General features: G+C 40.7%; 1 protein-coding gene across 6 annotated transcripts in view; it reads right to left on the bottom strand.

Annotated features, from left to right (window-relative positions):
• ARID1B (AT-rich interaction domain 1B) overlaps window positions 1–15,706 on the bottom strand; it is a 327,634-nt gene that overhangs the window by 59,816 nt on the left and 252,112 nt on the right. For all 6 annotated transcript variants that reach the window (XM_065835870.2, XM_065835865.2, XM_065835868.2 and 3 more), the window contains 2 exons: window positions 7,626–7,805; window positions 738–1,065 (listed from right to left, as the gene is read on the bottom strand). In XM_065835870.2, the coding sequence (XP_065691942.2) occupies window positions 738–1,065; window positions 7,626–7,805 (508 nt within the window). The remainder of the gene's footprint in view (window positions 1–737; window positions 1,066–7,625; window positions 7,806–15,706) is intronic.

The raw sequence follows: 15,706 nt of genomic DNA, 5'->3' as shown, positions 1-15,706 counted from the left end.
ACAAACGTCAACGTGCAGTAATTCTGCCCAAAGTGGAGACCAGAAGACAGTTGATGGCTCCACTCTCTACAGTCCCGTTTGCAGGTCCTCTCTTAGGGATGCGTAAGTGACAGTTATCAACTCCAAGTAATTACAGATTGCTTTTACGCCTTCTCCTGCCTTTCCCCTCCAGCTGCTTCACTCAGCCTGCCCTCCTCTTCCCTGCTGCATGCTTGACTAGGAACAAGAACATCCCTCAGATGTGCCATCAGCACTGCTGCTCACAGCATGGACAGCAAATGCAAGAGTCGATGGGCAACTTCATAAGCTCCCTTACTCTCTGGCAGGGGCAAGTTGCCAAGGACATGTTGGCCCTCTCTCTACTGGAAATTATACATACATGTACAGCTAATCATTTTTAAGTTGCAGAGAGCTTGTTTTTGACTCCTAATATCACTGCAACCCTGTTGCAGTGTTAGGTTTTCCTAAAGCCTACTGTGCCAAAAATCAAACTGGAAGTGGCTGTCATCTCCATTGTCACAGCTGCTTTTCAAGAGGGTAACTTAGACACATGTTAACATGCTTTCCTCTTATGTTTAAGGAAAAATATTCTTCCCACATGCCATCTCTTCCCAGAGATAAGGGCACAGACAGAATACGTATAAATACATACGCATGCACATATAGAGTGCCAGTCCTTCAGAAATGACAAGAAAAACATTCCCACTCATTTAAACTCCTTTCACCTGGATGCATACCTGCTCTGAGCGGAGTTTGCAGCAGCCTGCATCACTGCAGCAGCCGCCTCCTGTGCCTTACGGTTCACAGTTGGCATGGGTGGGCCCATCCCGGGGCCCCCCTGCTGAGACATGCCAGGAGAATTGGGGGTCATACTGCTCATGTTTCCAGGAAATGGTCTGCTCTGCATCCCAGCTGATGGCATCCGTCCCAGGGGCATGGTACCGCAAGGCTGGCTCGGCCCCTGTCCATGCATCTGACTGTTGGCATTTATACCCATGCCAGGTCCTGGGCCACTGTAACTTGTGTTGGGCACACCGCTGTACGTCGGTGGTCTGGAGTAGTTTCCTGAACAAAATGATAAAAAGCAGAGAGAAAAAAAAACATTAAATATTTCTGTTTAGGAAGTTAACGGCTGCAGAACTTACACATGTGAACTAAAGCGAACCACGCTGGCCTCGATGTCAGAGCAACTTTTTCACCATGATGACAACAAGCAGTGGAACAAGCTGCCGGAGGAGGCTGTGCAGACTCTCCCCCTTGGAAGTTTTCACGACCCAGTTGGATAAAGTCATGAGTAACCTTGCTCTGATCTTATATCTGACCTTGATTTGAATACGAGGTCAGCCAAGAAGAACTCCTGAGCACCCTTCCAACTTGAATGATCATGTGAACCTGATTTTCACGTACCCATTTTCTGCCTAACATATGTCATGGGACAACAACAAACAGAAAAGTACAGTCTCCAGAGGGTTAACAACATCGCACACAGTACAAAACTGCCTTATGCAGCAAAGAGATACGTGGCATGTAAGAAAGCTATTACATAAGCTCAAGGGAGATTCTTATTTTTGTAATTTCATGTTCTCATCCTTCGCCTTTCTGCATTTTCAGCAATGGGCTAGTCTCAGCGGCTTCCTGCTCCTAATCATTCTGCTCATTTGTGTCAGAGACACTCTGGCACGGACTGGTAAGGATGGCTGCTGGGCCCTGAGAAACACTCCTGTTCCCTCCCGCCTTACCCAGCTTTCCCGGTAAGTTCAAACTTTGGCTACGGCAGCAGAAGGGCTGGTAGCTTACAGTGCACCTCTTCTGAGAAAACTAGTATTGCAAGAGTAATCAGCAGCAGCATAAAGATGCTAATGTAAACATGTGCCCTAGGAAGGATGGCACGAAAACCTGGCTCGCTCCCATCTATGTTGTCACGGGAGCAAACTGCTCTGCTTGTAGCAGCTTCACTCATTTGAGTGCTGATTTTCCTATCATGTGAAAGCTTAAAATAAGTGAGTGTACAGTATTCAGTGTTACAGAAACAAACCCAAGCAGCATGAGAAAGAGGAAAAAAATGATAAAGATACGATAGGAAAGTATTTTAGGAAACAGATCACATTACACTACTTCAGTCATCAGTTTTGACTTGTCTTTATTTCCATCTCATCCAGATTAGTGGAAAGGCGACCCATTCCCTCCCTGTGGGATGCCGCAGATCAGAGTTTCCTGACTACTCTCAGATATTCCCACGCTCGTTCAGAGGCAGCAGCCCTTGGACTCTTCCTCTGAACGTGGATATCAGCCATGTCTCTCCTCGGGCCTCAGCTACCAGGCAGAGGAGTCAGTAGCATGCAATCCTGTTTATATTTAACATAAATATATTCATTCATCATTTGAATGCACACATAATTAATTCATATGCTCCTGATACTGTGCTTTGGCTAATCCTGCCCTCCTCCCCACCCAGCAGCTGCTCACTCTTCTACAAGTTCTCTGCAGCGAGAACGCGTGAGACTTACTCTTCCCAAGGAAACGGAGCAACAATTCTCTCTCAGAAACCAAGTTTCTGCCTGAGGGTCTTCACAAAAGGATCCCCAATATGTGGTTCAACAGAGATGAAAGGCTCCAGATTCAGCTTTATGCTGACTTCAGACTGCCCTATCACTTCTCCTCCCCATGCTCCTGCAGGCTCGGCCGCTGACAGCTGACTATTTTCTGTTCTGCTAGCCATTCCCCCCACAGCCAGAGTTTTGGTTGCTGAGAATCAGAAGTCACACTTCTGATTCACCGTATGTGACAACAAACTGAAGGGTTCACTAGTTTCACACTGCTCTACTTCGTGTTAAAGGTTTAACACACAACTCAGATGTTGCTCTGGTTTTCCAGTTGCTTTGTGCAAGAAAAAATGTAATGCAGCAAGATGGTGCATATGTGTGCTCAAAGATTATACACGGCCAGTTAACACATTTTATGTACATGCTATTGGTAATGCTGCTTCCCAAAGTGAAGCAAATTCCAGCCCTGGATTAGCAGACCTGATATCAATAATCACTGGGAGCTACTGTCAGTCCAATTTACACAAAGCCAATTTGCTTTGTCAGTTAGGGTCTGCGAAATGTGGTTCAGCCGCATGCTTGGAGGAGCAAACACCAATGCTAAATACTATCGTTGTTTTGATGTTATTTTCTATTGGGACAAAAAAATGTCTCTTCTTTCATGTTTTGGCTTCTCCAGTGTAAGCACAACACAGAAAAAACAGCAGAATCTTCTCCATAAAAATATGTGCCTCAGTTAAAATAGCTCTTCATCATTCATCTCCAGGGATACAGGTCCAAAAGCATATGGAAGTGGTATCTTTTCAGGAAAGAAAATAAGTTTAAATGTTTTTTCCATGGTTTTTTCCCCCCTAAGCCTTTCCTCAATACCTCAAGAACTACCTATTCTTATACCTTTCCTAGACCACAAAAAAAAGGGCAAAATAAAAGCCAAACAAAATATGAGAGGAATTGCCAGGAATGAGGAGTGCAATCTTATTTCCATGTTTCTCTAATAGATTAGTAATTTGTTGGCAGTGGCTTTGACAGAAAACAGATGGATGCAGCATTAAACACAATGAATGCAGCAGATGCTAGGCCAGCCCACATCAGCTGGACGTGTCAGGCAGCCAAGTCCAAGAGCCCACACTTTTCAAGTGGGTACAAGCCTGGCAAAAGCAGCTGCACAACACTGCTGAACAACTCCTCCCCTCCATATCCGAGGGATTTTTGGTTCCAGCTCCCCCTCAGCAGAGTAGAATTGTACCCAGAGCAATGACACCAAAAACCAAAGCAGCAAATGGAATGAGGAAGGAAAAAACAAAACAAAACAGAACACCAAGAGTGTAACGAAGATAAAATACAAAAAAGCCTACTAACAACCTGTCAAAGACAGATGTGCGTACTTGTTGCTGACACTCTGGTCCACTTTGTCCAGGTTTGCTGAACAAAGTGCTCTGACATCTTGCCATTTCTAGGCAAGCTGAAAAGAGGGAAATCTGCGAACTACCTACTAGTTTTGCTCTCTGCTTTAGAGACATAGGTGAGAGTCACAATATTAAAAATAGTATCTTAAAATCAAGTTCTTCTTGTACAGACAATTGAAATGTATTGTTCTGAATTCCTCTGAAATTATTTTATCTAGGGAACTTCAGTAGATACGCTTGATATTTAAGTCTTAACTCCACAGGTTGTAGCATATGTGGGGCTGGATTCTGAGGTCCAGACTCTTGAGGTACTACATGCATCCCATTCTGAAGATGCTACCACTTTAAAAAGCAGGATTAAAACCAGTGAGACCTAGATGGCAAAGTGCTTTTGTGACATGAGTCCAACAACATTAAAGATCACAGAGCACAAATACCCAATTCATATTACTTCACCACAAAAAAAACATAGGGGGTTTAACCTTACTGTGAAGTTCTGTGATTGTGGTTCAAAGATATTCAGTAGTGGTTTCTCTCTTTGCTACACCCAAACAGAACAGTTTTACTACTGAATTAGTGCTAGAGTTAGGTTAGGTTAGGTTATGGTTGGACTCGATGATCCTGATAGTCTCTTCCAACTGAAATAATTCTACGATTCTATGAATTAAGCAGGAAAAGTCAGGGAGACAGGGTGCATTTCTGATACGTTCTACTGATCCACGGGAAGTTTTTCTCTGCCTCAGTCTTAAAAGAGCCAACTGACTACAGCATCTGACTGCTCTCCAGAGTGCATTTAAGGGACATTTTGCTGTGGTAGCAGTTTGATGCTCGGGTCATAGACCAGAGCTTCATTAGCCCCCGAGCTAGATGTTGTCCAAATGCAAACCAAAGAGACTGTTTTATTCTGTAACAACTGCCATCCTCACTATGCTTTTTCTTTTTTTCTTGAGGGCAGGAAAATGTTGGGATTTAATACAAAATTAAAACCAATGTTCTGTACTGCATGCTCCTGTGTTGTATCACAGACACACAGAAGCGTGGAGCCAAAGCCATTTTTCATTTTTGTAGGAAATGGTTTCACAGGATTGGACTAGGTCCCCAGTACAGAATTGCTTCCTGGGAAAATATATTCTACTCTTATTATAGATCTAAGTGTCATGTAAACATATGAAAACCAAATAAATCAACCATATCCATGAAACGGATCATTCTGCCCTCACGAACTCCGGGCTAATTCCTCCAACCCAAACTTACTGGTGTAGTCCTGACTATGGTGATCAATTCCACTGCAGAGAAAGGACATGAGCCCTGAGCAACAGTTTTCAGGACAGCACACAGTGAAATATGGCACTTAAACTTAAAGCTTCATGTTGCAGAATACTTTGACATATATATAAAAATTCGAGCAGTCCTGTTGAACTCAGCCTATGCTTAACAATATTCTGGCAGAAGGCCTACGTGAAGCAAACACAAAAAGCAAATAAAATCCTTGAAAATAATTTTAGTTTAATAATTTAAGAACTCTGTTGCAACCTAGTTAATTTTTAATATATTTGCTATTTTGGCAATAAAAGGCAAATGGGGTAACATTATTATATATTCTTCATTGCTGGCATATAATTGTGCTTTATAAGAGGGTATATGAAGAGATGCAATTACAGATTATAGAACCACAGAATGGTTTGGGTTGGAAGGGACCTTAAACATCATCTAGTTCCAACCACCTTGCCATGGCCAAGGATGCCTTCCACTACCCCAGGTTGCTCAAAGCCCCATACAGCCTGGTCTTGAAAAAATTAAAAATACTATTAAATCTAGGTAAATACATGACATTGAAATATCACCATCTTCATTCTAGCATTTTATTAACAGTGACATTAACCTGGTAAAAATGTAGTGTTCTTCTGCTCTGTTTGTTACCTGCAGAGCTGAAAGTTTACAGGGCCCTAATTTTATTATGACCGGCATACAGGATCACCGGTACTCTCCAAGAACTGGCAGAAGAACACGCTTTTCATCCATCACACTATTCACCAGACCCTTCTGAAACGGCCTGTTAATGACAATGATGCTCATTTTCTTCCTGCCCCTCAAGTTCACTTTTTAATAGCCTTTTCTTCCTGACCACGACCCATAAAATCATTACATAGGCACTTTCATCTACAGAGGGAGGAAAAGAACTGCTGAACTCAAGCAAAAAAGAAAGTGGTATTCGGCGTGTTACTTAAATGCATTGATTTAGTACAAAAACCTTTCCATTCAATCAGTGTGGATGGCTAATGTTTTACTGCACTTGACACCCACTATTCCCAGGGTTCGGAATCTCAGCAGCAGCAGTACAGCTGGAAGTCAGGATAGCACATCATAAATCCACTGGATTTTTACCAGTTAAGCTAGTTGCTCACTGTGCAGATAAAAATAAGCACTTGGACAGCATTTTATGGCTACAAAATGCTTTCCAAATAAAAGGAAAGCACTAGTCAACTGGAGTTAGGTAATTAATCTTCACACATGGCTATAAGGTATTACTAGCCCCATTTCACAGTTAAGGAAAGCGAAGCAGAGAAATGAATCTACTTGCCTAAGTTGAAAGACGGTGTAAAAGGCAGAGCCAAAATTAGAAACTGGGAAATCTTGGCTTGTAGCCCTGTGCTCAGAATGCTACAACAAATGCGACCCAGAGATGAAACAGAAAGGAACATTGCACAGGGCTGCAAGGTTCCCTGCAAACAAACATCAGAACTAGTTCTCAGAAACTCCGGAGACTAAAATAACCATCCTTGGTAGTATGGGCAAGCCACCGAGCCATTACAGAATTTCCCATCACTAGTTCCCGTCCTTTTTGAGGATTTTAAGTAAGAAAGCAATAGTAGGAAGTGCTGAAATAGAAAAGCTTCTGTATGTACCTCTAAAGAAAATACTGCCCTTTATATATTCTGTGGCTTGACTTCAAGTTCATTAAACCCCTAAGCAGATGCATACTTTATAAAGGTTATCCATTAAAGGCAAAACAACAGACAAGTTCAAGGATGTATGCGTTCAATGTCCAGGGGCAGAAATTGTGTATGCTATTGTTTAGTCTTCCAGCAATTCTGTCAAACAAGCAAAATAAAAGGAACTGTCTCTCTCACTCTGAAGGTTTAGTTAAGATTCACAAACCGTATGCATTAGAGCTCAATATTATACTCCCACAGTCACCACTATATTATTATGTTCGTTAGAAGACTTTAACCCTCACAGTCACCACGCAATTTCATATTGGCCTTGGGATTCCATCTAAGAAAAGAAGTCCTATTTTGGGATTGGTGTTGTGACCCTTATCCCATGCTCGGTCAAATGCGGCCTTGTCGTAGAGATGAAATGCTTGGGCTCCTAAACAATGGCCCTGGCAAAGCAACAGATTCATCATTTCCGTGCCCAGTTTAAGTTTGCTATTTTTATACAGAGAAAGGTGCTAATAACAGGAGCAGCTTCTTCCACAACGTGCAGCTCCAACTCTGAATGACAGTTTTGTATGTTTAGGTGTTTTTCTGGGGCAGTTTGTTGTGTGTGGGTTTTTTTGTTTGTTTGTTTGTTTTTAAGAAATCATATACCTACCTACATACACTATATATACATATTTTTTTACAAATATACATATTAAATTTATCATCTGTATTACCAGCAAGCATTTTACCTTGTGGTCCATACTGGCTCATCTGGGGCCCATAAGTACCACTTGAATTACTCTGCTGAAAGCTACCGATTCCAGGATGCACCTGGCCTCCAGGTGAGGGGTGTGGTGACATGGAAGGTCCAGTTTGCTGAGGTCCATACTGTGACATTTGGGGGTTCCTCTGTATGCCTGTCATAAAACCTAAAGGGGAAAAAAGCGCCAAAGCAAAAATTAATATTCAGGTAACTTTATTTAAGAGATCTTTGGCATTAACAAAAAACCAGCCCTCTTTAGTTATTTTTAGACTAAAGATACCCAGAAAACTGCTATTGTTCATATGAACAGAAACAAATGCATCTCCAAATCAGCAAAGCTGTCTCAACAACCAAACCCTGTATATATGTCTCAAGAACTCTTACTTGTAAAGGAAAGGGCAGTCCTGCCTAGTTACAAATGGCTGCTGATTATAAAATTAGAGAAAACTTCAGGAAAAAAAAATAAAGGCAATTATCTGCATTAACTAATAAGTAGTACAGAATTTGACTGATGACTTATTGTGGTGGTATCATAACTTCCAAAATTGTATGTGGCTACCAAAATGCATAACTTAAGCATATAGAAATCCACTGTAAATAATCCTACTGCCCACAAGCACTTAGGATCTAAAATTTCCCTTTATGTGAAGACTTCTAATATAAGCCAGAAAAAAATCTCATTTTAGTATGTATTTGTGCTCTAGGTCCTTCTTCTGGTCTGTGCCCAGCACACCTGTCTTGCATACTCTCCTTTTTCCGTTTTGTAAATGTATTAATGAATCCCAATTTAATTTAAGGTTCAAAAGCTGCAGCAAGAGACCTAGTGAGATGATCTTGCACCTCCTTGTGCCCAGTTCTTTTGTGCTATGAACAGCTCAACCCATAATGTGCTAAAACTCTAACAACCACAAGGTTTGGCAGAATATACACAGAGTTGTCCTGATCTTTGTGCAAGCCCCAAGACACAGGACTTGATCACACCTGAACCTCCAAGTCCCCTCAAAGACCGGCTCTGGAGTGAGCTGGGCCACATGCACTGGGTGAAATGGCAGCTTGGAAACAGGCCTGTACTGTTTGGAAAACTCCACACTTCCGCAAAGCAAAGCTCATATGACCTTCTCCACTTGGCTTTATTTTGAAACAGACCCCTTCGATTTTTAGAACAGTTCAAACTCTGCACGCATATCTTATTACAAAGCCTATGCCTTCTGCTGACAGTGATGTAACTAATTTAGAAACCTAATACAATCGTATGTCTGTATGAAATAAATGCTCACATTCCCAACACACATACACCACATACATCACACTCACGGGATCCATTTAAATAAAAAATTTTGTACTGGTCACACTAAGTTTTTTATTATAAAGATAGTAAAGTTACTCTTGTATCTAGCAGAGAAGTGAGGGTTTGCTGTTCACTGTGGGCCTTTTAATCTATATGAGATAACTTTCCAAACATTGTGCTAGTGATAAAGGTTTTTCAGCCCAGTTATTATTGCGGGCAGTACTTAATACCACAACGATAGATGATGCGCTGAAAAGCTATCATTTGCGTGGGCTGTAGTGATTTCCAGTAGTGATGCAGAGGGACTGGTGGTTGTTGAATCTAATGAAGAACATGGACTAATGTCTAATGGAGAATATCAGTTTTAGCCAGCTCTGCTGTGTCAGAAGGGTTCCTGAAGGGACCAGAGCAATAAGTGAAATAAATGTTTCCACTCAAATGGCCTCTTCTTCAGGAAACTTCTCTTAATCCGTTTTTGTGGAGTGGACTTGTGTGGCTATGTGTAGAGTCATAAATAAAACACACCGGGATGATTCCCTGGCCTGGAAAGCCACGTGGCACCCTCATGTCCATCCAGCTAAACCCTCCCACGCAGTCCTGGCAGTCTGTATGACTCCTGTGCGCAGTGCCTTGTGCTGCGTCATCCATGCCTGGGGCTGGGGCTCAGCCAAAACCATGCCATGGGGCACGCCAGCCATTCAACAGCAGCAATAGCTGTGGGAAACTACTCAAACTCATGCTCCGCTCTTAGTTTACAGAGATGTTCATTAACACAAGAAGAATGGAACAGACTCCTTAACAGCTTTTGATGTGAGGCCTGAGTTTCATCATCCCAGAGAGCATGAGATCCCTCAAATGAGGTTGGCTTTGCTGTCTTCTCTTGAGCATGGACAGGTAAAGAATTAAGAAAAAAAAAAAGCTTGAAATTCATGAAGAATATCTGTGCCGTATCACCTTCTATCACTGTCTGTACGGTATGTTGAAGCATGGCCTTAAAATAGGACCCGCTCCAGCTTTCTTCCAGAGAGCAGAAGAGTCATTTCAGCTATAGATGTGACATGGAGAAGAAAGCAATATCAGGTTCTTACTGGGATCTGAATTTCATCATGAGAAAGAGAAGTTTATTCTCATTTACCTCTGCGAGAGCCCAGTGAACGTTCAGAGATCAGTGCATGCGTCTGAAGTGCTTCGAATATTTGCAGAAAGCTCACATGTCTTAGAGAGAAAAGGGGTTCCTGGCCAAACCATTAACATTCTTGCATCATAGAGAGAAAACAACATCACTCCTAGAAATCTTATCAGAAATGAAAGGGAGCAGCTGGCATGCATTCCTTTTTCCTTATTTACACACATTTTCCCTAGTGTTCGTTTTATAAGACATACAAAAAGAAATAAATTTTCTTTCCAGAAAATTAGATCTAAGATAAAGTTTATTTTTGTAAAGAAGGGAAGCAGGATTACATTAGAGCTGCACTGGAGTAAAGCTGGTGGAGTGATTAAACAGCCAGACTGCATCTGACATGTCAACTTCTTCGACGACAACAAGGTGGGGTTTTTTGTCTTTTAAATACAATGCTGCAAAGCAGCTATGAGTTAAGACTTTAAAGACTGCAATGGCAACATGCTCATCAGTGAACAAATATTCTCCCTTCAACATTAGTGATAGAAGAGCTACAGATGATGCTTTACTTGCCAAGACAACAAGAAACTACTTACTGAAAAAACACGTGAGTGGATTTTAGCAAACTCAGCTATTTCAGGAATGGTTGAATAAAGTGAGCCTGCCAGAAGTATTCTCTTCCTTTTTCGTTATTTTTTGTACTACATTTACATAACTAAAGAACGATTGTCTTTATTAAAACACAATTTAAAGCTGTAGAGTCACCTTTGCACTTCTTAGTTCTAAATGGAAAAGTAGCATACTATTAACCACCAGAACTGTAACAAAATATGTCTGCATGTTCAAATAGAACATGTACAAGGTTTAAAGATAGTCAGGTAGCATATTTTCTTCTTTCTTTTTAGCAAAATGTAGAGAAACGTTACTAAATAGGTCATGCTTATGACAGAAGCGTTTCTGCTCCTTTGACAAAGGAAAACATAAAAATTAAACTTCTGTATTCCTATACAGTATTAATATCTGCTAATACCTATCAAATAGCTATTACCATTTATGATACCTTTGTAAAAACATGTAAAATCTTGGTTTTCCCTTATCATATTTATATTCAAGCCAGATGAACAACAGTAAATTACTGAGGTTTCATGAAATTATGCACTAAAGGTGTCTTAATTACATTTGCACACCGACCAACACAAAATCATCTGTTTGTTGAATATGATCTTAGCACTAATCACGAAAAACAGCCACCAAATGTCCTGGGTGTTGCTGCAAAATTTGAAATGGATTCTTCTGATATTTTAAAGTCTTGGCTTGAATACGAAAAAAAAACAAAAACCAAACACCTTTCCAGGAAAGCAGGAGCTCCAACACAAAGGAAGTGACAGCAGAGCACCAAGTTATTGTCCATTAGCTGATGGACAGCAACTGTCTGCTGGCACACACTGAACCTGCGGTCAATGAGAGGTCTTTTGATCTAGCCAGGAGTAGTGCATTGATTTTCATGAATGAATTAAACCTGAGAACACATGGAACACTTACTCATTTTAAGCTCACGAAAACTTTGGAGTTTACAGCGATAGCAGATCATAATTAGATTACGCATCTGATAAATAAAACATGAGGAAAGATACAACTTGCAACAGTACTTTGTAAAAAAGAACTTCTGTAAGATAAAGTATATCAGGCTATCGCTCTTTCTAGAGAGGTGAGCTTAAAGACAGAGCACAGGACCAATGCCACTGAGGAGCTCTTCTGAGTTAGGAATAGGGAAGTTTCCTTGTTCAAGGGCTAAAAAGGAGGTTAGACAGGCTTATTACTCTGAAAATCATGGAATAAGAAAAGCAGAAACAGACTGGATGCATTTGCTAATCATCAAATAATTAGAGAAAAATAACACAAAATTATCTACTTACAAATCAGCTCAAAAAAAAAAAAAATTGAAAAGAGATATTTTCCACTACCTATTAAGGAAAAGCTTGTGTGTATGGGGAATCACACATTTCCAATGCTTGGTATGTAAGCAAGGCACGGGCCAGCACCCTTGAGAATAAAGAGCAAATGTTTGCACACCCATGACACAGTTTTTGGCTGACTTTCCTTCCTCGGATGCTGTTTGGGCTGCAATTGCTATCCCACGATTTCCACCAGAGAATACAACAGAATTGAGATGGATCTAAAATGGCAACTCTGAAATGTAGCTTGTCCATGGGTAAACAATGCTGAGATAGAAATCGCAGGGCAAAGCTAAGCAAACAAAACCCAATATTCCGTGCAGTGGATATAATAAAATTTGGCAACCTGTTAGCAGGGCAGGATGCTCAGGAAGGTCACAGTGAGACTGAAACTCTGCCCAGCCCACCCGTCTCAGATGGTATGGACAGCTCAGGAAGTCTTCAGACTGGTGACCCACATCTGTGTTTTTGCCCAGTTAAATGTGTTCCCAGTCAGCACTTCAGAGCACTGCAAGGAAACATCCAACAGAACAAGATTCGCATGTTCATCAAGTGTTTTAGTAATTGAAAGAGTTTACTACTCTCACATAAACCTGGCATACCAGGACCCTAAATATGCAACCAGCTTGACTGCAAGGACTGTTGACGGTGCTGGAACAAAGATCTTCAAATGGTGTGGTCAAACCTGGAGATGAGCAGCTTACAGACCACAGGAGGTAAGAAAATACTGCTTATGGGGGCACAGTGCTACTTGGTCACAAACTACTGTCGATGGCAAAGAATGCCATGGCACCTCCTTAAAATATACATTTAAAACGACACAGTGAGAGGGATTTAAATATTGGGAAAAAAAATCTAAGGAGCCAAACATTATATAGAAGTCTAAACAACTAACAGAAATGAAGAAACTGGAGAAGGTTTGACCCATGTACCAGAATACAACCCAAGTAAATGAAGTGAAACCCTGCAGGTGGCATAACAAAACTGGCTTCCAGAGTAACTAGCACAGGATTTCTTTACGTTCATGATAATGTACTTTCCTCAGCTCTTCTTTTCACTTTTCAGAAGCCAGCCTTACTTAATATGCCCACCTGGACTGGTGACAGCACATACGAAACCTACGTTTGTCATACCATGGAACATCTGACCTAGTAATATACACTACGAAGTGATGGGTTGCTGAGCATGAGTAGATCAGCTTGTAGTGTAAACCTCATTTAGATGATGCAAATACTAATTTTCAGTATTCCTGTCCAATTAATAGGTTGGTAAATAACAAAACAAAAACCAAAAAACGCCTTCACAAACAGATGGCAAACAAGATTCTGATCCATATTTAGCACAGCTAAGTTATAGCCCTGCACCAATACGATATCTTTGGATGGCTCTGGTATGAACCTGTTCCAAGCAGCCCCACTGACATGAGTAATACTTTGGTATTAAATAGAGTAGATCTTTGCTAATATCCCTGGTACTGAGAGAATGCTTCTGCTGACAAGCAACCTCAGTAACTGAAGGGTAGCAGCATAAAAAGAAAACGTATTGTGACCACTGACATTGAAGAAATTAAAAGGCTTATTCTTTAGTCTCTAACAAGAAGGTTAACGATCTTCTTGCTAATTAGTTTTTACTCATATAAAAGCTAAAAAAAAAATAAATTCAAAAATCCTCATTTCTTTGTCCAATCACAATCTACTTTTTAAAAAAGTACCAAAGAGTTTTTAGGAGAAAGCTCGTTGTTGTTTCCCCACTAACCATGAACAACAACAACAAAAAACTAATTTCTACATTAAGCTCTTTCTTCAGCCCACATAAAAAACCTCATTGTCTTCTCCAAGTCCATCAGAGTGTCAGTAAAAACATCTGAAGTTGTCTGGGCCAGGGTAACAGTGACACGATTTCCCTTTGGTACCAGGACATTTTCATGTTGGCATCTACTAATACCTGCAGAAAGACCAACACATTTCTTCACACTCATTCAGCAAAGGATGTTTCTTTGACTATGTGACACAGCAGCTACAGAAAACATCGCCTTAGCAAAATCGGGGCTTCCTGCAAAGATCACTGCAGTATTTCTTCTTTTCGCACATGGATCAATGTCCTGTTTAAGAAAAAGTGCTGGATTGGTTTTATTTTTTTTTTTTTTAAAGTATTTTCTTATTATGCCTTAATATCTCTCTTAGAGTCTCCACACTGTTTATTTGTTTGACTGCTTCTCTTCACAATGTGAATAGCTTTGGGGAAGATGGAAACTAATGACCTAGCCAAGGTTTTAACCCAGACCCCCTAGTGTTTTACCAGCTGCGCTATTAGGTTAACTGGCTGAATCTCCTCTGCCTCTCTCTCTGATATTACAAAACCCAGTCTATGTATAGCACGCAATAATGTTTAAATTTTTCCCACCCCTAAACCTCCCTCTGCTACTGCCTAGTCTTGAAATTCGTATAATCTATCATTGATAAATTAGAATCTGAGGAAGGATCAGACAGATTACCCAGATGGTAGCTGGGCAAGGAATATCCAGCCTTTCCTAATGCAAACCTTGTGTAATGCTCTCTGATGTAAATTTTAAGTGCTACACCGAGGGCAGAGAAGTAAAGACATTTGTGGAGATGTTGATGCACAGATAGAACAAAAAAACATTGCTCCCACACCATTTTAAACATAATTTGTTACTGTATGATGCCTTACGCAAGATGCTTTTACTATGTGCTCGGAAAATCAGGGTAACAGTGAACTGTAGTACAAAAGCCCCACACGCCGCCCTCCCAGTTGCTCTGCAAGCGAATCCTTAATTTCAGTAGGTGGCTTGGGCTGCTGGAATTAATCCGAGCAGCAACATGAAAAACATGAGGAATCCATCTGCTGTATACAATTGACACTTGTCTGACTTTCCCCAATAACACACATATTTGCCAAAATCATGATGGAGAGCAAAGAACGAATGGCTTTTTTCAGAGTGTAATGTGCAAGGCCTGTGGACTTAATGGTCTAAATTTACGGTTTGAAAAATTTACCCTTCCTGGAGACTGCCATTCAAAGCTGCTATGGATCAACTCAGATCTTCCTTTTAATTAAATTAATATATTGGATACCACAATACATATAGATAGATTTTGTGAACAAGACTAAAATACACGTGGTGTCTCTTCTGTCTTGCACACACACATAAAATAAATAATAATATTTTATAATATTTTTTTCAAAAATACAAAATCAGCATGTTGTCCTCAGTTCCAAAATGCCTTTGTCTTGCTCTTATTTTACCATGAGTTACAATTCACTGATTCTTTCCTTCCTTGATTTGCAGCTGTTCCCTGACGAGCATTTATTCTGCAGCCTTTTGGGATCCTTTGGGATGAGAACTATCCATTGTTAGCTATAATATATACATTATATAGATTTCAACTCACTGTCCTATATATTAAATTAAAAAGACATAAAGGGTCTGAGATCAGAAGTTCGTTATTTTTAGAGAAGCTTCATAAAAACCGTAACTGAGGTACTGAGGGAGTAGAGCATCCTGGAAATGATGGTGCTGTTAAACAGGCAGAGCACCGGCCCTCCTGGTTTACAGGCCATGATGGGAAGCTGTCCCCAGGAACTGTACATGGAGCCTGGGAACAGGAATGTCGACTGTCACTTCATCAAGTTCTTCATCAGTGGCTACTTGTGGCTTATCTTGCTCTGAGCCCAGAGGCAGG

This window comes from Patagioenas fasciata, chromosome 3, assembly GCF_037038585.1.
Source record: "Patagioenas fasciata isolate bPatFas1 chromosome 3, bPatFas1.hap1, whole genome shotgun sequence".
NCBI classification, from domain to species: Eukaryota; Metazoa; Chordata; class Aves; order Columbiformes; family Columbidae; genus Patagioenas; species Patagioenas fasciata.
This window is presented reverse-complemented; position numbering and strand designations above follow the sequence as displayed.